Consider the following 20,748-nt stretch of genomic DNA (forward strand, 5'->3'; position numbering starts at 1 on the left):
GCCTACATGTCACCCACAAAAATCAAGAAATGCAAACCAGAATAGATGAAGCTGAAATCACTTCATGTTGCTTAATGAAAACCATGTGGCGCACATCTTGGAAGCATTTTGAGCTCTATTCCTGCAGAAATCTGCGGAAGATGGGGTGGGGGTTGGTGGGTGGAGCTTTAACACATCTGGTTCATTTTAAAAGTCCAGACCCAACCTGAACATAAAAGCAAGACGAGAAGGGCGTGGGAGCGCGCTGCGGTGGGGTGGTGTCTCTATTGACCCTTTGGAAGCAGCGCCATCTAGCGCTCGTTGAGGGCTGACCTTGGAAGCTACTTTGGAAAGAGGGGGCGTTCATTTGGCAAGGTGTTGATGGGGGGGTGGGAGGTGGATGCTGCACAGTTGCTGCCGACATGTGTGTGTGTATGTGTGTTTGTGTGTGTGTGAAGGCATCGAAGGACTGGCCTGGACTCAGATTTTCCACTGAGATCACCGAGTTAGGGAGAGAAGGAGAGCAAAGAAGGGAGAGGAGGAGGGACTAGGAAGAGAGAGGGGGACACATCTGGTTACGATCTGTATTTATTAGCAGGCTCTCATTGTAAATCTGTAGGATTTTTGGCAGATGTGGTGCTCAGCATGAAGCGTGATGCGTGCATTTCACAATTCGTGCCTTCATCAGGAATACATTATTCCATAATAAAACTCAGAGGAATGCACCAACAGAGCTCTGCAATAAGCTTTGTTTTTGTGAGTTACACAACCCCCCGGAATTTATGAATCTGACAAGTTGGACTGAAATCTGTTTCATTCACTAGAAGCAAAAGATTAAGCTATACATGTGAAGAAAAAGGAGACGAGAGGCTCGGGGTGAAGCCCAATGTTCACAGGAAATCAGTAGGATTTCTTAGTGAGCTAGAAGGAAGGCAGCCAACGCACCTCCAGCCAGAAGATGCTAACATCTTGCAACATTTAAATCATTACGACAGCCAACTTTGGTGGTTGCACCTCCGTGTGAATGGCAGAGAAGTGGGTTTGTTTTGAGAGAGAATAAAACTCAAAGGTTGCTATGGACGAGTGAGCATGGATGAGATGTAACTGGGATGGGGAGTAAGAAAAAAAACTGAAGTTGAAAAAAGACAAACAGAGCTTCTTTTTTTTCCCTCAAAGAAAAAAAAATCCCATAAAACTCAGCACAGATGGAAGAATTTAATGGTAATGCGTCTCTTACATAATGACACATCATGTTGGCCTGAATTTCAAGTTAAAACACAAAACTGGGAACAGAAGTGGTTCGAATCCAGCTTTTTTTAGCTGGACGCAAAGTAGAGAATTGAATTAAAAAGCTAGATAAAAATGTGGTGATGCTTTTTACGCCGCCTTTAAACACTTCAGAAATGGCGGGACCCCAGTGAGGAAATGAGGAAACGGGAAGAAACTGTGCTTTAATCAAACTTCCAAGCCGTGCCAAAGAAAGCAGATAAAGGAGACATGGGCCACAGCTGCAAAGCTGTATTTGTTTTCCTGACAAATAAATAATTTGATGATAGACAGTCATTATATCAGCTCTGCTGGTTAACTAACACGCGTCAGTGCATGGCAAACTGCTTAATAGTCACCTACTGCCATCTAGTGAAACTGAAGTCTAATACAGACTACCTTTTGTTTTTCTGAGAAAGAAAAAAACTTAACAGGCATAAGGAGTAACGAAGGGGATTTAATCTGAAATTCACAAACCTTTCAAACCACAGAGAGAATACAAAAGGCTTAAGGAGAAAAAAAACAAAACAACAAAAAGAAAATGGGCTTTTTAACTTTTACAAACTCACACTTATTTGTCATCCAGCATATTTACAGAGAACATTTTTTTTCCACCTCTGCAACTTTTACCTCCTTTTCCCAAAATATATCTTCATCCACTTCAGACATACAGCACATGCCCCCCACCCCAATCATCTCAGTGACAAAATATTCTCTGAACTCCTTTTATCCGTCTCCCCTGATCCATGTGAAGCAGAGCTGGTGTTTGTGTAGACCAGATATAATGCTTAAATGCTCTGGCAGCACCTGAGGTGACACTTCACATGGCACATTCTTAGCTGACTCTTAACATTAGCCAAGAAAGCACTGACAATCCACACAGGACCCAACTCTGCTGCAGCTCTGTTCAGTATTTACTCTAGCTTTTACTGCAAACATTTACTAAACAAATCGCCTTATAAAAATTACACCCCTCGTACGACAAACTGCAATCTCAAATAATCACATTTGCCCTTTCGGTCTCTGGCATTCCTATGACTGCTTCTTATTAGACAACCAATATATATTAGACGTTGCGGTTACTCATGACTTAGGAAAGGGAGGAGAAGCTTCTGTGTGATTACAATTGTAAAATAGAGGCCAATTTAAACCCAAACCGCGCTGCTTATTTTGAAACTGAACCAAGCCGTTTTGGGTCTGACACTAACCAAGGTTTAAAAAAAAAAATCATGAAACTAAGTTAACAAATACAAAGGGCCAACATGTGAGTCAAATTTCCTGGCTTAAAGTCTTGTGGCTCCAGCTCCAAAGATGTATGCCCCTGTGCTCTCAAATGTGCAACGTAGCAACAAATCTCTGCTGAACCCTTTATATCTATGCTTTGTCATCCAACTTAACTGTCAGCTTAGCTGCAGGGGAGCTTGTGATGTTTAGGAGACAGCGTTGAATCTTATCATCATCAGAGCTGCAGTCTGCCCGGGTTAGTTAATCACAGTAACCTCATAATTTTCACAAGTGTGGTGATCGAGAGCTGGGTCTAACAACTGTCACAACCAACTGTAGCACGACACTAAGAATCAGGATCAATAATCAGAAGTTCAGACAAATATTTATCTCTGTAACTATTAGGGAGCTCTGGAAAAAGTAAGCTCCAACTAACATCTCATTGCATTCACGCATGAGAAACTGATGTACAGAAGAAAAAAAACAAAACAAAACAACCAAAGCCAGATGGGAAAAGAGGGAAGAATTTGTTTGTGCTGGTTGGAACAATCTCGAACTAATGGATGAAGAACAGGAGCCGAATCTCCTTGCCTCACTTTCTACAACAGCCAGTCGGCATCATTCCCGTATTGCTTGGTTTAGTTGGTCCATTGAAAGTTTCTTAGATAATGTCAGTTTTCCTTCATGCCTGCTTCAGCTCATGTTCGAGTGGCTTTTCAGGTGCCTCCTCAGGTGGTTCAGACAGGTGTAAGTCTTGGGGCAGATCTGGCAGTGATACGGTCGCACCCCCGAGTGGTTCAGCATGTGCTGCTTCAACACGCTTCCGTCTGAGAAGGCCTTCCCACACTGGGAGCACACGTACGGCCGCTCCCCCGTGTGCACGCGCATGTGAACTGTGACTTTGTGCGCCATTGTGAAACCTTTGCCACAGACCGTGCACTTAAACGGCCTCTCTCCCGTGTGAGTGAGCCTGTGCGTGCGCATCGCCCCCATCTGGGAGAAAGCCTTCCCGCAGTCTGGGCAAACGTGCGGTTTCTCGCCCGTGTGAACCCTGGTGTGACTCCTCAGTCCTCCGGCCGTGGAGAAGCACTGCGAGCAGTGAGTGCACTGGTAGGGCCGCTCTCCCGTGTGAGTGCGCATGTGCTGCTTCAAATCATAGCGGTTTCTGAAGCCGCGGCCGCACACCAGGCAGCTCTCCGGTCTGTCGTCGTTGTGGCGGAGCTCGTGATTGGCCAGGCATTTTTCGGAGAGGAAACATTTGCCGCATTCCTGACACTGATACGGTTTCTCGTGGTCGACCCTCTGATGGTACTTGAGCTCGCTGATCCCAGGAAAGGTTTCGTTACAGTATCTACACCTGAAGCGATGGTTGGGGCTGTAGGGGAGCTGATGTTCACTCATCTGATGGTTCCTCAACAGATGAGCCATCTTGAAGGTCTTCCCGCAATGAGAGCATTCATATTTCGTCAGCAACTGGACACACTGGTGTCTGACGCGCTCGTGCATGGACCTGAACTGGCACCCACACTTGGTGCAAATGTGGGCGGCGTTTTTACACTTCCTCTTCCTGTGCCCTGACAGGTGAGCCTCGGTGCGGAAGGCTTTTCCACACTGAGAGCATTTGTAAGGCTTCACAGCTGTGTGGAATCTCTGGTGTTCAAGAAACTCAAAGCGATATTTGAAGCTCCTGCCACACAGCGGACAGTTATGGGTGACTCTTCCTCGCTGGTAGACTGCTTTGACGGACCTCTTCCTGGAGGAAAGAGACACTGATGTCCGATAGCTCGAGCCACTTTTCCTGTGTTTATCTCCACTCATTAACTTGAGGGTGTCCATTTCACCAACCTCTTCATGCCTTTGTTGGTGTTTGTCCAGACTCTTTGAGGAGATGAAGCTCTTTCCACATTGCTTACACTGATAAGGCTTCTCATGATCAACTTGCTGATGGTACTTCAGGTCACCTATTCCTGAAAAACCAATCCCGCAGTGGCTACACTTGAAAAGGCGGCTTTGAACATGAGTTAGCAGATGTTCCTTCAGGCTGCTGGACTTTGGAAAACTCTTTCCACACTGCCCGCAGTCGTAGTTACGTCCCCGTTTCGGGCAGTGATGTCTGAATTTCTCCAGCGATGTTGGAAAACTGTTCCCGCATTTGATGCAAAGATATGCCGCATTTTTGCATTTCCGCAGCCTGTGTCCAGCAAGCAGAGTGGCTGTTCGGAAAGCCCTCCCGCACTCAGAGCAGTTGTAGGGCTGCAGCCCGCTGTGGACTCTCTGATGTTCAATGAGGACAGAGTGATGCTTGAAGCACTTGTCACACTCGGGGCATTTATGGATTCCTGACTGCTGTCTCCTGCGTGGAGACGAAGTAACATCGGCCCTTTTTGGAGATTCGGGAAAGTCAGCTGAGGTGGAAGGGTTTGTGGACAGCTCTTCGTCAAACATGACAATCTGAGGGACGTCATTATTTTCATCATCACAAGCGCTCGGGTGGGAAGCGATGGCTACTTCCAGAGATGGAGGGAGAGACAGCGAGGGGATCAGAAGATCATCTGACTGAAATGGAGCTGCAGGAAAAGAAACAGGAAACAAATATTAATACAGTCCCACATCTTGAAATAAAAGAAGATGCACTGACTAGTATATGCATACCAACGCTGCTCTTTGCTAATTTCCCGTGGCACTGTTTACTCTGGAGAAGAAATTTAAGGTCCTCTCCGTTGGACACGCACTGCATATACTCCTCTAGGACTGAAGGGGCCGCGCTAATCCAGGATGCAGTCTGTGAGACACATGCACAAAAAAAGCACATTTAAAAGCGCTCCTTTTTTTTTTTATTCATCTTAAAAAGATCCTCTCTGTACCTGTTTGAAATCTGGTATTGGCAGCAGCTCCTCGAGTCTTGTGAAAAACTCACAAACTAGGGTCTCGAGCGCTGTATCAAAGTCAGGGCCGTACTCCACAGGAAACACATTCTGCCACATGGGGAAAAAGAAAAAGATCTGTACTGTCAACATACAACCTCGTCTTTTGACACATGTTATTATAATCACATTTTTAAATGTGATTCAAACACTGTCAGTCCCAACTTTACCTTGAGAAAGTGTTCTCTGCCATCCGTGTCTTCAATGAGGCCTTGCACCAACTTCATAAAGTTTGCCTCTGGTGCTTCAATTACAGGATCATTGGTCTAGATAACCACAGGACAGGTCATAGGTCAACAGCTAATAATTATTTTCATTATTACTGTTGAATTACTTCTTTAAAAAAATCAATTTGTTTGAACAATCCTGAAAACAGTTATATTTTCATCATTTTTTGATTTTACAAATTAGCCATTTATATATTCCAAATTAAAATACGCTAACAGGCTCACCCACCTCCTCGATGCAGGAAGATTGGATTCGGTTAAGGTGGCTCTGAACAGCCTTGAGATCTTCAGGGTGTTCAGAACGCAGCAGTTCAAGAGTTGTCTAGAAGAAGCATAGTTTATAATATTAACTTGTGCCTCACATCCTCGTCTCATTTGAATAGCTCCTTTTACACACGTCATGCGATCCAGACATTTCACTTACCCTTGCTCTCAGACCCAGTGAGAGCAGCCTCCCTTCCCTCTTACTCATCAGTTCAGGAACTGCATCTGTTACCATGGACACAAACTCCTCCAGTTTCCCATAGTGCTTTATGTTCCGCTGGCGCACCACTTCCCACATCACAGCAGACATCAGCCGGAGTGGTGGGACCAGGAGAGCCAGCGAGGACAGGGGAACACTGAATTCTTTGGAGAGAAAACAGACTGGGTCAAACAGGCTGTCAGTCAGGTTAATTAAGAACCTGGTACACCTCTGTGGACCCGAGTTTACACGAGAATATTTAATTTTGAGGCAGAACAGAGATCCCTAGGCTAGATTAAATGTTATTAATGTAAACAGTTGACCGTGCCTTAAATATGTCAATAGGAAGAAGGTAAATGAGTGGGAGATATTGTTTTTTGTACAATAAAACCACTTAAGTCAGCACCGTCTGTTCACCATCGCTACTGTCCATCCATGAGCCGCATAAATACAGTAATACAGCCCGTCATTAGCCTAAAGCACCAGGTTTGTGTGCATAAATAGGATAAAATTCAGTTGTTTTACACTAAATTAACCACAAAGACAAAGAGGCGATGTGAGTTTATTACGGAGGCAGGAGCAGGTTAGATGGGTAAACAGCTAAGTGGTAGCTTAACGCTAGTTACTTTATTTAAAAGGAATCGCGTTATTAATGCCTGTTAATAGACCGATATTTTAACCGCATTTGATACACTGAAGCAAGCCTTTTCATACAAATAAAATGTTTGGAAACGCGGACAATCCCCACTGTTTCTTCCATATCTAGAGCATCAGCTAACTTGCTGGCTACAGGGCATAACCCGGCTTAACAGGGAGCAAAACAATTCTTGTTCCAGAGATTAGTCGAGGCCTCCTCAGCTCCCAGTAATCCTTCTCTTTGGCTAGTCGGCTAACCACATAACAAGCGAAATACAACATGTTGTTGCTCTCCACGAGGTAACACTTACCCATATCATTCATTGTAGAATTCATTAGCAACGATGGAAGGAAAACGCAACATGAACAGCTAATTCGTTCATAATATCGGCTAGTGTAGTAGCTAACCGAATATACGGCTTCAGGCGCCAACTTCTTCCTGAAGCACGCTGTTCATATCGCGAGGAGCGTTGAGCCAATAGGGAGGTTCGTTTTGTTTTACGGGGCAGCCCGTAAACAACGAGTCCCATTTACTTTTGTAAACGCACCATGCCTCCGAAAAATCTAAATAATGAAGGGAAGCGTAAAGACCTGACTCAACTGTATTTTATTACACAGTTCGTACACTGTTGTTATGCTCATATTTTAAGTTCGGAAAAGACGTTACAACGTAAAGTGTAAACAAAAAGAATCAACAACTAAAAAATAAAATTCAGTAAACAAAGTAATTAAAAAACTACTCCCATTTCAGCTTTGGAATAAGAGTTAGAAATTAACTTTTTACTTTCAACTAAACATAATTTTTCGTTTCTTTCGACGGTGTGACTTTATTATTTTAAACACAGAAACACATTAAACAAACCCACAGCAGGATGTTTAACCTCCTAAGACACAAACTCTTTCATTGCATGTATTTTTAATTTCTCTTGGCCATTTCATTTGGGCTGATGAATGTAAAAACAAAGAATTACCAGTTTGTTTGTTTTACCTTATTTGTTTCAGAGGAAAATAAGATCCACATATGAAGATGTTCTTTTTAAATTTAAATAGAACGGTGACAGTATAAGGTCCTCATAAGTGGATATCAGGCCGTTGTAGAGCAACAAATAGGACAAACAGGTGGCAATTATCTAGTTTATTCTGTGTTTACAATATTAAACAGTGTCACTGGTAAATAATGCTACTCCAGTAAGTGTTACCTCATAGAAGGAAAAATAATAATAATACAGGCACTAATAAACGCAGAAGGACACTGTTTTCTTGGATGATTTCAAAATCACATTTTAGGATATCAGAAAACAAATACAACAAAAACAACACAACAAACAAAACATCTGTATGTCAGGACCAAAAGCTGCACTTGAGGGTGACATTTTAAATGGAGGATAATGAATGAGTCTCTAAAAGAAACGAAGAAAACAAAAGTCCAAATCCTATGATGCAGTGCATGAAGTCAGCAATAGTGTGTACAGAGTCACTGCACAGAGACATCATCAATGGCAAAACACCATTTGATAGTCGGTAGAATCAGGTCTGAGACTGGACTACACTGTGAGATTTTAAGTGTCTTTTCAGGTGACCGAGGCACGTGTACGTTTTTGCACACAGCTGACAGGCGTAGGGCCGGACTCCTGTATGGCTCATTGTGTGTTTTTTCAGTTCGCTGCCACGTGAAAAGCCTTTCCCGCATTCAGAGCACTCGTAGGGGCGTTCCCCAGTGTGAACACGCATGTGGACCGTCACTTTGCTTGCCTTGATGAATCCTCTCCCGCACACCGAGCACTTGTACGGCTTTTCCCCCGTGTGGGTGCGCCTGTGTATCTGCAGCTCTCCGGCCGAAATGAAAGCCTTGCCACAGTCGGAGCACAGGTACGGTTTCTCTCCTGTGTGAATCCTTATGTGTACGTTCAAGTTTCCTGACACGGAGAAACGCTTCCCGCAGTAGGTGCACTGAAAGGGCCTCTCGCCTGTATGACTGCGCATGTGAAGGTTCAGCTCGTGCTTGAACTTGAAGGCTTTGCCGCAGCGTGTGCAAATCTGCGTTCTCTGCTGGGTGTGGCGCAGCTGGTGAGCAGTCAAACACGCAGCCGAGCTGAAAAACTTCCCGCACTGCTGGCACTGATTGGACAGCAGAGGAGGATGGGTCTTTTGATGTGATCTTAGCTCACTTATACCCGGGTATACCTCCCCGCACTGTCTGCATGTGAAAGTGTGGTTCTGGTTGTGAGTCAGCTTGTGCTTAGCCAGCAGGCACATTTTCTTAAAACCTTTCCCACAGTAAGGACAGTCAAACTTGTGGATGCTATGAACACACTGGTGTCTACATTTTTCCTGCATAGACTGAAAGCTTTTCCTGCATTTGATGCAAATGTACGCTGCTTTTCTGCACTGTGTTCGCCTGTGACTTGATAGATCAGAACTCTGCCGAAAAGCTTTCCCACACTGAGAGCACTTGTAAGGATTTTCTCCGGTGTGCAGCCGCTGATGCTCCAGGAGTTCATACCTGTAAATGAAGCACTTCCCACACTGAGTGCATTTCTGTGCAACTCTCTGTCTGAGAGAGCCGATCACAGAGCTGGATACCACATGACTCTCAGCAGATGAAGAGGGAGCTTGGCGAGTTGTTGTTGTAGCTTGGTCACCGCACTCCTCCACAACACGTGTGTCAGGAATGCTGTCAGTGTCTTTTCCTCCCGCCTCTTCTTCTGCATTGTGAGATTCTTCCTCATGTGGCCATCTTGTATCCAACATGTCACCATCTCTGGGCTCTTGAAAGGCAGCTGCTTCAGACACTCTTTGGTTTTTGAAAGTTTGTGCATTTGATTCCACATCTTTGGCGCTGTTGTCTATCAGGGAGACGGGGAGTGACAACGAGGAAAAAAGCCGCTGCTCTGAGGGAGATGGCACTGTTTGAAAGAGGAATTAAGAATTCAAAAAGAAAAGGGTCAATAAAAATAACTGCGTCCAATACCAATGCATTTTCATCTTTTTCAATTAACTGAACATATTTGGCTATAGAAATCCAAAACACAGCTCCCAATGTCAATCACAGGACCAATAGAAATACTGCATCTGACAAATGCATAACTCTGATTAAGTGCACATATACACTTCAATTTTATTTATAGAGCATCAGTTCAACAACAGCAGTGATTTCAAGGCATGTTATACTGTAAGTAGCATACATTATGAACCCATTACAGACTGTCAGGTAAAGATCCAGATCACTCTCTGTGTGCAAGCACTTGGAGATGCTGAGGAGGAAGAACCCTTTTAAACAGGAAACTGGCTTAAGCATCATTAGCCTGACTATGGTTGTGGGGTGATGTGAAAGAGAAAAGAAAGGCAGACAGACTCACCACTCGAATCTATCTTTTCTTCTCTATCCATTTCATTATTGCGAGGCCTGGTTCTGAGCAATACTTTGATGTCATCAGCTTCAGTTACACAGTGCATGTACTCCTCTACCTCAGCTGGTGTATCACTGATCCACAAAGCAGCCTTTATCAGATAAATAATATAATTTTAATGCACAGGCCCTAGACTGCTAATCTGTGAAAACGCCCTAAAAATAGTTCTTTCTTACAGGTAAAAGACTGTGGACCTCTACCTGTTTAAAGTCTGGTACTGGCAGCAGCTCTTCCAGTTTGGAGAAGAAGTCACAGAGAAGCTTTTCCAGTGCTGTGTCAAAGTCAGGCCCATACGCCACAGGAAACACATTCTACCAGGCGAAAAATTATTATTAAACACCCTCACCTATTTATATTTAGACTAACTGTAAGACAAAAGCAGAGACACACTTTGAGGAAGTGTTCTCTCCCTTCTGAGTCGTCCAGGAGTCTCTGAACAATGGTGACGATGTTGGCTTCAAGAGGGTTACCTTCTGGATAGACCTGCAGAGTTAAATAAACACAGTTAAAGTCAAGCAGAGCTTCTAAATCAGCCAATAACCAACATCCAGGAACGTTAAGCGCTACACACCTGTCGTGAGCGAGTTTGCAGCAGGCAACCCAAGTGTGTTTTAATGCCTCCGAGATCCTCAGAGTTTAACATTTCCAATATCATCTGGAAGAGACATTAAGGCGAGTGCCTCACTCATGTTATTACCTGGCCCTAGACGGGTCGTAACACCTCTGTATCTACAAATGTGACACTAAAGATTTAAGAAAAAGTATTATGTCTATTTGTTACTCATATCATCTTCAAGACAAAGTAAAGTCTTGGAGTTTGTGAACAATGCAATGCTTTTATTTTGTTGTTAGATTAACAACTGCACGAGCCAACATAATCCTTGCAAGTTAGTAAAATGAGAAATTCCACAGTCAGACAAATATGCAAATACCTAAGAAATTTTAACATGATAGAAATGTGACTAATACATGTGGAGACTGAATCCACAGTATGTTTCCTTACCTTTGCCCTCAACCCCAGAGTGAGCAGTGTCACCTGATGGTTTGTTAAGATGTCGGGAATGGCTTCAGATACCAAGGACACAAATTCCTCCACTTTCCCATATTGCTTGACGATTTTCAGATGAACCACCTTCCACATCACAGCCGACATCACCCGCAGTGGTGGAACCAAGAGCCTCAGCGATGATGGAGGCAAGGGCCCCTCTGTACGTGCTAGAACAGTACATTGATCCTGTCAATGAATCTGTAGAGATTCCTACAGCATCAATATTCTTCACACTTTGAAAAGTTGGAATGAGAAAACTATTCATAAAAACACAGGTGTCGGTACATAAAAACTCTGTTTTCTTTAGGTTGTTTGTTCTTCTTAAAAGAAGAAAATATGGTGTCAGGTAGCAGTCAATGAAGCCACACGTGACAAAGATTTTAATAGGCTTCCATTAGTTGTGGAGAGAAAAAAATTAAAACACCAAAGTATCACAATATTTTTGCGTGCCAGTATATATTCGCTGAGAGTACTATGAACATGTTAGTTAATCTTATGCACCACTATCCTGAGATATTAGCTGAGCAAACTTACATGAAATTGGCTCAACCATTAAAAAAAACATCCAATATTGGACACGTCTAGCTTAAGAAAGCTACCTCCTAATTTAGAGCAAGCTCAGTCACAAATGTGCAAATAGGATACCATCCTCCATCTCTGCCTGCCTGCTGATTACACTGAATTTTTTCACATTCTGCAAATAATTGCAATTCATGGTGACTAAATGCTTGTTCAATGCTTTAAGGTGTGGCACACTCATGACAGCATTTGATCGCAAGGTGATTGCACAGTTCTGATAGGACGCAACCTATCTGCAAACAGTTGCAGTCTGATTTGGACAGACAGCAATCACTCAGAGAGATTATTGAAGGTTTCTAAATAATAAGTGTCAGATTGCCAACATGCTGCTATCAGTCTGAATGAGCCTTTGTCAGTGAGCACAACTCAAGGGGACCCGAGTCCACTGGCTGTCCGCTGATTGTATTCTGGTTATATTCCTACAGAGCAGGACGGTTGCTGATTGCAAAGGAAACACTTAAATGTAAATTTCCATCGATACAGTAAGCAACAGCTGTGATTTCCCCACAATTTATCACAGTTAATAGCTGTATTATCAGAAACTTAATTGCATGGAATTGTTTTAGGTTCAGTGTTGGGAAGGTTACTTTTAAAATGTATTCCATTACAGAATACATGCCCCAAAATGTATTCTGTAACGTATTCCGTTACGTTACTCAATGAGAGTAACGTATTCTGAATACTTTGGATTACTTAATATATTATCATGCTGTTTACAACTACATGAATGTACTATTGCTGTGATTTATTACTGTTACTGAAGGTCCGCGGCTCCGAACCCTAGTAAAGGGACCTCTGGCTAATACGGTGGGTTCTGTGTCGGGCTCGTAGCCGAAAAATAGCTTTACTTTATTGTCTGGGTCAACTTTGCTAGCGAGAGACAGAGAGAGGCGTTGAACGGCTGCTCCAACGGAACTTATTGTTTTTGGAGGAAAACACGAACACGGTGTACAGTCGAGTCTTAATAGCATACTTACAACTGGGCTCGTCAGGCACTCTTCTTGGCTGCAGTGGTTATTATTATATTTACATGCTTCCAGCTCCCGTTTTTGCTCGATGACAACTCATACTTTTGCTTTTCTCCCTCCCTCGCTCACAGACACATAACGTGTATGGCAGTCCATTCTCCCTGCAGCACGGACTACACTGCCTATGATGCTACATTCTTTAGAGCTATACCGGTAGCATTCTGCCTATTAGCTTAGCACAACAACAACAGGCGCTCTCTCACCCAGGAAACACGCAGAGAGAGAGCGTCACCCTGTAACCATGGCAACCGTAAGCTGCCGCCTGGAACAACAGAACATAGCTTTAAAACAAAACCCAAACAGTCCTGACCCGCCACAATATGAAACAGGGAAGTACCGCCGTGTAATCCATTTATTTCAACAAAGTAACTGTATTCTAAATACCACCTTTTTAAACGGTAACTGTAACGGAATACAGTTACTCATATTTTGTATTTTAAATACGTAACGGCGGTACATGTATTCCGTTACTCCCCAACACTGTTTAGGTTTTAGTGACAGTATTGGTACACTTGACAATCTTATTGTCATAAAAAAAATGAAGTGAAATAATTTTTTCTTCTCATTGGACAAAACAAATAATGATAAAGTTTAACTTTAAGAGCATAATTGGCAGTTGAAAAAAGGTGATAAGTGACAATATATGTCATTGCAATACCCAGCATATTGCAAAAATGTCAAAAATCACAATAATGTTGTTTTGTAAATTAAGTATCGATAATACTGTATTGTGGGGTGTCTGGTAAGTCCCACCTCGAGCTTCTAGCTTGTGTTATCTTTGTGATGTGTGATCTGAATGTGTGCTTAGGATTGGTCCACCCTTTAATTTCTTATCTGTGTATGACACTACTACCTTTCTGTGTAATTAGGATCTCTTATGTGTTATCTTTCATGTGAACAAAATAAGACTGAAGGGGTACTGCCGAGCAAAAACAAACCAAAAAACTTTCATCGTCTGTGATTTATCGGCAGGAAATTTACTGAAGATTTTTCAAAGTGCAGTTTAATTTCTTCAACTTTTTTTTTCATAAGCTGTCGAAAATGAGTCAAAGAGAGGAAGTTAACGTTAGCGGAAAAAACGTTAGCATCAAGACAAAGATAACCGATAAAGAAAATTAACTTTTACCCATGTTGTTATCCTGAAGAGCTAAAGCTGTTCAGCGGACACTGAGGAAGGCTCCCTCATAAAATAATCTTCCCGCTGGGGTAAAGCTGACAATAAGCGCTCGCTTCAACACACCTCACCGTTTCCAGTAGGCGGACAAACACAGCAGAGTAACTTCCGGACTCTTCTTCGTGGTGCATATGTTGGGCTGACAGCTCTAGCGCCCTCTACTGTCTGCTGCAAACAGCTCAATAACAGCAATTACACGCAGCCAGAGACGTTTCTGCCAGTTTATTCAAGCTGTAAATGAGTAATATTAAAACCCTCTCTGTTATACGTCTTTAGTGGTAGTTTATAGCCTAAATGACAGTAGTATTAAAATGATTAATAGCACAACATTTGGATAAACAAAAATAAATAAATTTATAAAGAGGAGGGCGAGAAGATAAGCAGAAGCGATCAGAAGGCCATAGTAAATTACCAAACCTTTATCACATGTTCTCTAGTTTTTCATTAATACTGCATGTTGATGGGCCTTGTCTCCTTTCCAAACTAAATCTGCTAATCCTTCAGACTCATGTGTAGTTGCATGAACCCCCTGGTGGTGGCAGTGAAGGATATGAAACAGTCATGGCTCAGTAAGTATTTATCAGAGGCAGAGGATCCATGGGAGAAGTAATTAGATAGTGCCTCATCAGAACATCTGGGCAGTATAAACCAACATGGCTAAGTAAATACCCAGCAGCACATGTGGTGACTGACAGACGCAGTGCCTAAAAAGACTATTTCCGCTCTTTTCTGTTTTTGTTTTCTTTTGTTTGTTTGTGTTCTTTATGTGTCTCTCGGTCCTTTCAAAACAAAACACTAAATTAACCACAAAGACAAAGAGGCGATGTGAGTTTATTACGAAGGCATGAGCAGGTTCGATGGGTAAACAGCTAAGTGGTAGCTTAACGCTAGTTACTTTATTTAAAAGGAATCGCGTTATTAATGCCTGTTAATAGACCGATATTTTAACCGCATTTGATATACTGAAGCAAGCATTTTCATACAAATAAAATGTTTGGAAACGCGGACAATCCCCACTGTTTCTTCCATATCTAGAGCATCAGCTAACTTGCTGGCTACAGGGCAAAACCCGGCTTAACAGGGAGCAAAACCATTCTTGTTCCAGAGATTAGTCGAGGCCTCCCCAGCTCCCAGTAATCCTTCTCTTTGGCTAGTCGGCTAACCACATAACAAGCGAAAATACAACATGTTGTTGCTCTCCACGAGGTAACACTTACCCATATCATTCATTGTGGAATTCATTAGCAACGATGGAAGGAAAACGCAACATGAACAGCTAATTCGTTCATAATATCGGCTAGTGTAGTAGCTAACGGAATATACGGCTTCAGGCGCCAACTTCTTCCTGAAGCACGCTGTTCATATCGCGAGGAGCGTTGGGCCAGTAGGTTCATCAGGGAGGTTCGTTTTGTTTTACGGGGCAGCCCGTACACAACGAGTCCCATTTACTTTCGTAAACGCACCACGCCTCCGAAAAATCTAAATAATAAAGGGTAGCGTAAAGACCTGGCTCAACTGTATGTTATTACACAGTTCGTACACTGTTGTTATGCTCGTATTTTAAGTTCGGAACAGACGTTACAAAGTAAAGTGTAAAAAAAGAATCAACTAAAATAAATAAATAAATAAAAATACAGTAAACAAAGTAATTAAAAAACTACTGCCATTTCAGCTTTGGAATAAGAGTTAGAAATTAACTTTTTACTTTCAACTAAATGTCATTTTTCATTTGTTTCGACAGTGTGACTTTATTATTTTAAACACAGAAACACATTAAACAAACCCACATTTGGGCTGATGAATGTAAAAACAAAGAATTACCAATTTGTTTGTTTTTTTACCTTATTTGTTTCAGAGGAAAAGAAGATCCACATATGAAGATGTTCTTTTTAAATTTAAATAGAACGGTGACAGTATAAGGTCCTCATAAGTGGATATCAGGCCGTTGTAGAGCAACAAATAGGACAAACAGGTGGCAATTATCTAGTTTATTCTGTGTTTACAATATTGAACAGTGTCACTGGTAAATAATGCTACTCCAGTAAGTGTTACCTCATAGAAGGAAAAATAATAATAATACAGGCACTAATAAACGCAGAAGGACACTGTTTTCTTGGATGATTTCAAAATCACATTTTAGGATATCAGAAAACAAATAAAACAAAAACAACACAACAAACAAAACATCTGTATGTCAGGACCAAAAGCTGCACTTGAGGGTGACATTTTAAATGGAGGATAAGGAATGAGTCTCTAAAAGAAACGAAAACAAAAGTCCAAATCCTATGATGCAGTGCATGAAGTCAGCAATAGTGTGTACAGAGTCACTGCACAGAGACATCATCAATGGCAAAACACCATTTGATAGTCGGTAGAATCAGGTCTGAGACTGGACTACACTGTGAGATTTTAAGTGTCTTTTCAGGTGACTGAGGCACGTGTACGTTTTTGCACATAGCTGACAGGCGTATGGCCGGACTCCTGTATGGCTCATTGTGTGTTTTTTCAGTTCGCTGCCACGTGAAAAGCCTTTCCCGCATTCAGAGCACTCGTAGGGGCGTTCCCCAGTGTGAACACGCATGTGGAGCGTCACTTTGCTCGCCATGGTGAATCCTCTCCCGCACACCGAGCACTTGTACGGTTTTTCCCCCGTGTGGGTGCGCCTGTGTATCTGCAGCTCTCCGGCCGAAATGAAAGCCTTGCCACAGTCGGAGCACAGGTACGGTTTCTCTCCTGTGTGAATCCTTATGTGTACGTTCAAGTTTCCTGACACGGAGAAACGCTTCCCGCAGTAGGTGCACTGAAAGGGCCTCTCGCCTGTATGACTGCGCATGTGAAGGTTCAGATCGTGCTTGCTCTTGAAGGCTTTGCCGCAGCGTGTGCAAATCTGCGTTCTCTGCTGGGTGTGGCGCAGCTGGTGAGCAGTCAAACACGCAGCCGAGCTGAAAAATTTCCCGCACTGCTGGCACTGGTTGGACAGCTGAGGAGGATGGGTCTTTTGATGTGATCTTAGCTCACTCATACCCGGGTATACCTCCCCGCACTGTCTGCATGTGAAAATGCGGTTCTGGTTGTGAGTCAGCTTGTGCTTAGCCAGCAGGTACATTTTCTTAAAACTTTTCCCACAGTAAGGACAGTCAAACTTGTGGATGCTATGAACACACTGGTGTCTACATTTTTCCTGCATAGACTGAAAGCTTTTCCCGCATTTGATGCAAATGTACGCTGCTTTTCTGCACTGTGTTCGCCTGTGACTTGATAGATCAGAGCTCCGCCGAAAAGCTTTCCCACACTGAGAGCACTTGTAAGGATTTTCTCCGGTGTGCAGCCGCTGATGCTCCAGGAGTTCATACCTGTAAATGAAGCACTTCCCACACTGAGTGCATTTCTGTGCAACTCTCTGTCTGAGAGAGCCGATCACAGAGCTGGATACCACATGACTCTCAGCAGATGAAGAGGGAGCTTGGCGAGTTGTTGTTGTAGCTTGGTCACCGCACTCCTCCACAACATGCGTGTCAGGAATGCTGTCGGTGTCTTTTCCTCCCGCCTCTTCTTCTGTATTGTGAGACTCTTCCTCTTGTGGCCATCTTTTATCCAACATGTCACCATCTCTGGGCTCTTGAAAGGCAGCTGCTTCAGACACTCTTTGGTTTTCAAAAGTTTGTGCATTTGATTCCACATCTTTGGCGCTGTTGTCTATCAGGGAGACGGGGAGTGACAACGAGGAGAAAAGCCGCTGCTCTGAGGGAGATGGCACTGTTTGAAAGAGGATTTAAGAATTCAAAAAGAAAAGGGTCAATAAAAATAACTGCGTCCAATACCAATGCATTTTTATCTTTTTCAATTAACTGAACATATTTGGCTATAGAAATCCAAAACACAGCTCCCAATGTCAATCACAGGACCAATAGAAATACTGCATCTGACAAATGCATAACTCTGATTAAGTGCACATATACACTTCAATTTTATTTATAGAGCATCAGTTCAACAACAGCAGTGATTTCAAGGCATGTTATACTGTAAGTAGCATACATTATGAACCCATTACAGACTGTCAGGTAAAGATCCAGATCACTCTCTGTGTGCAAGCACTTGGAGATGCTGAGGAGGAAGAACCCTTTTAAACAGGAAAGACCCCTGGCTTAAGCATCATTAGTCTGACTATGGTTGCGGGGTGATGTGAAAGAGAAAAGAAAGGCAGACAGACTCACCACTCGAATCTATCTTGGCCATTTCATTATTGCGAGGCCTGGTTCTGAGCAATACTTTGATGTCATCAGCTTCAGTTACACAGTGCATGTACTCCTCTACCTCAGCTGGTGTATCACTGATCCACAAAGCAGCCTTTATCAGATAAATAATATAATTTTAATGCACAGGCCCTAGACTGCTAATCTGTGAAAACGCCCTAAAAATAGTTCTTTCTTACAGGTAAAAGACTGTGGACCTCTACCTGTTTAAAGTCTGGTACTGGCAGCAGCTCTTCCAGTTTGGAGAAGAAGTCACAGAGAAGCTTTTCCAGTGCTGTGTCAAAGTCGGGCCCATACGCCACAGGAAACACATTCTACCAGGCGAAAAATTATTATTAAACACCCTCACCTATTTATATTTAGACTAACTGTAAGACAAAAGCAGAGACACACTTTGAGGAAGTGTTCTCTCCCTTCTGAGTCGTCCAGGAGTCTCTGAACAATGGTGACAATGTTGGCTTCAAGAGGGTTACCTTCTGGATAGACCTGCAGAGTTAAATAAACACAGTTAAAGTCAAGCAGAGCTTCTAAATCAGCCAATAACCAACATCCAGGAACGTTAAGCGCTACACACCTGTCGTGAGCGAGTTTGCAGCAGGCAACCCAAGTGTGTTTTAATGCCTCCGAGATCCTCAGAGTTTAACATTTGCAATATCATCTGGAAGAGACATTAAGAACAGACAAACAGTGAAAGCTACCTGCTGCCTCTTTCTCTTCTACTTACAGAAAGACTTGCCTTTAACTACCTCTGTATCTACAAATGTGACACTAAAGATTTAAGAAAAAGTATTATGTCTATTTCTTTTATCATTGTTTTAACATTATAGAAAGGTGACTAATACATGTGGAGACTGAATCCACAGTATGTTTCCTTACCTTTGCCCTCAACCCCAGAGTGAGCAGTGTCACCTGATGGCTTGTTAAGATGTCGGGAATGACTTCAGATACCAAGGACACAAATTCCTCCACTTTCCCATATTGCTTGACGATTTTCAGATGAACCACCTTCCACATCACAGCCGACATCACCCGCAGTGGTGGAACCAAGAGCCTCAGCGATGATGGAGGCAAGGGCCCCTCTGTACGTGCTAGAACAGTACATTGATCCTGTCAATGAATCTGTAGAGATTCCTACAGCATCAATATTCTTCACACTTTGAAAAGTTGGAATGAGAAAACTATTCATAAAAACACAGTTCTGATAGGACGCAACCTATCTGCAAACAGTTGCAGTCTGATTTGGACAGACAGCAATCACTCAGAGAGATTATTGAAGGTTTCTAAATAATAAGTGTCAGATTGCCAACATGCTGCTATCAGTCTGAATGAGCCTTTGTCAGTGAGCACAACTCAAGGGGACCCGAGTCCACTGGCTGTCCGCTGATTGTATTCTGGTTATATTCCTACAGAGCAGGACGGTTGCTGATTGCAAAGGAAACACTTAAATGTAAATTTCCGTCTATACAGTAAGCAACAGCTGTGATTTCCCCACAATTTATCACAGTTAATAGCTGTATTATCAGAAACTTAATTGCATGGAATTGTTTTAGGTTTTAGTGACAGTATTGGTACACTTGACAATCTTATTGTCATAAAAAAATGAAGTGAAATAATTTTTTCTCATTGGACAAAACAAATAATGACAAAGTTTAACTTTAAGAACATAATTGGCAGTTGAAAAAAGATGATAAGTGACAATATATGTCATTGCAATACCCAGCATATTGCAAAAATGTCAAAAATCACAATAATGTTGTTTTGTAAATTAAGTATCGATAATACTGTATTGTGGGGTGTCTGGTAAGTCCCACCTCGAGCTTCTAGCTTGTGTTATCTTTGTGATGTGTGATCTGAATGTGTGCTTAGGATTGGTCCACCCTTTAATTTCTTATCTGTGTATGACACTACTACCTTTCTGTGTAATTAGGATCTCTTATGTGTTATCTTTCATGTGAACAAAATAAGACTGAAGGGGTACTGCCGAGCAAAAACAAACCAAAAAACTTTCATCGTCTGTGATTTATCGGCAGGAAATTTACTGAAGATTTTTCAAAGTGCAGTTTAATTTCTTCAACTTTTTTTTTCATAAGCTGTCGAAAATGAGTCAAAGAGAGGAAGTTAACGTTAGCGGAAAAAACGTTAGCATCAAGACAAACAAAGACAACCGATAAAGAAAATTAACTTTTACCCATGTTGTTATCCTGAAGAGCTAAAGCTGTTCAGCGGACACTGAGGAAGGCTCCCTCATAAAATAATCTTCCCGCTGGGGTAAAGCTGACAATAAGCGCTCGCTTCAACACACCTCACCGTTTCCAGTAGGCGGACAAACACAGCAGAGTAACTTCCGGACTCTTCTTCGTGGTGCATATGTTGGGCTGACAGCTCTAGCGCCCTCTACTGTCTGCTGCAAACAGCTCAATAACAGCAATTACACGCAGCCAGAGACGTTTCTGCCAGTTTATTCAAGCTGTAAATGAGTAATATTACAGTTTTTCTCCATTGGTTTGGCTCATTTCTTTAAACAGAAATTACATTCT

At 42.5% G+C, this 20,748-nt stretch overlaps 3 protein-coding genes across 5 annotated transcripts; all 3 read right to left on the reverse strand.

Moving 5' to 3' along the window:
* Window positions 1–1,994: 1,994 nt before the first annotated feature.
* On the reverse strand, window positions 1,995–15,235 carry LOC146498277 (uncharacterized). 2 transcript variants are annotated; one of them, XM_085139594.1, is made up of 7 exons: window positions 15,176–15,235; window positions 6,045–6,247; window positions 5,850–5,942; window positions 5,564–5,659; window positions 5,334–5,444; window positions 5,122–5,251; window positions 1,995–5,036 (listed from the first exon to the last, which is right to left on the reverse strand). In XM_085139594.1, exons 1-7 carry the CDS (start codon window positions 15,198–15,200, stop codon window positions 3,163–3,165), a joined length of 2,532 nt encoding a protein of 843 aa, XP_084995720.1. In that variant the 5' UTR covers window positions 15,201–15,235; the 3' UTR covers window positions 1,995–3,162. The 2 variants fall into 2 exon arrangements, with proteins under 2 accessions (XP_084995720.1, XP_084995719.1); XM_085139593.1 differs by lacking the exon at window positions 15,176–15,235 and adding an exon at window positions 7,031–7,185.
* LOC146498278 (uncharacterized) lies at window positions 7,814–15,302 on the reverse strand. Of its 2 annotated transcripts, none has more exons than XM_085139595.1 (7): window positions 15,176–15,302; window positions 11,133–11,344; window positions 10,701–10,784; window positions 10,520–10,612; window positions 10,330–10,440; window positions 10,079–10,220; window positions 7,814–9,625 (listed from the first exon to the last, which is right to left on the reverse strand). In XM_085139595.1, the coding sequence occupies exons 1-7, from the start codon at window positions 15,198–15,200 to the stop codon at window positions 8,247–8,249; spliced, it is 2,046 nt and encodes a 681-aa protein (XP_084995721.1). In that variant the 5' UTR covers window positions 15,201–15,302; the 3' UTR covers window positions 7,814–8,246. The 2 variants fall into 2 exon arrangements, with proteins under 2 accessions (XP_084995721.1, XP_084995722.1); XM_085139596.1 differs by having other exon boundaries at window positions 13,911–15,182.
* A 510-nt stretch (window positions 15,303–15,812) lies between these two features.
* LOC146498279 (uncharacterized) lies at window positions 15,813–20,691 on the reverse strand. Its single transcript, XM_085139597.1, has 7 exons — window positions 20,400–20,691; window positions 19,088–19,299; window positions 18,786–18,869; window positions 18,605–18,697; window positions 18,415–18,525; window positions 18,173–18,305; window positions 15,813–17,714 (listed from the first exon to the last, which is right to left on the reverse strand). The coding sequence occupies exons 1-7, from the start codon at window positions 20,401–20,403 to the stop codon at window positions 16,336–16,338; spliced, it is 2,016 nt and encodes a 671-aa protein (XP_084995723.1). The 5' UTR covers window positions 20,404–20,691; the 3' UTR covers window positions 15,813–16,335.
* Between the last annotated feature and the right edge of the window lie 57 nt (window positions 20,692–20,748).

Source organism: Neolamprologus multifasciatus, chromosome 18 (genome assembly GCF_963576455.1).
Source record: "Neolamprologus multifasciatus chromosome 18, fNeoMul1.2, whole genome shotgun sequence".
In the NCBI taxonomy this organism is placed as follows: Eukaryota; Metazoa; Chordata; class Actinopteri; order Cichliformes; family Cichlidae; genus Neolamprologus; species Neolamprologus multifasciatus.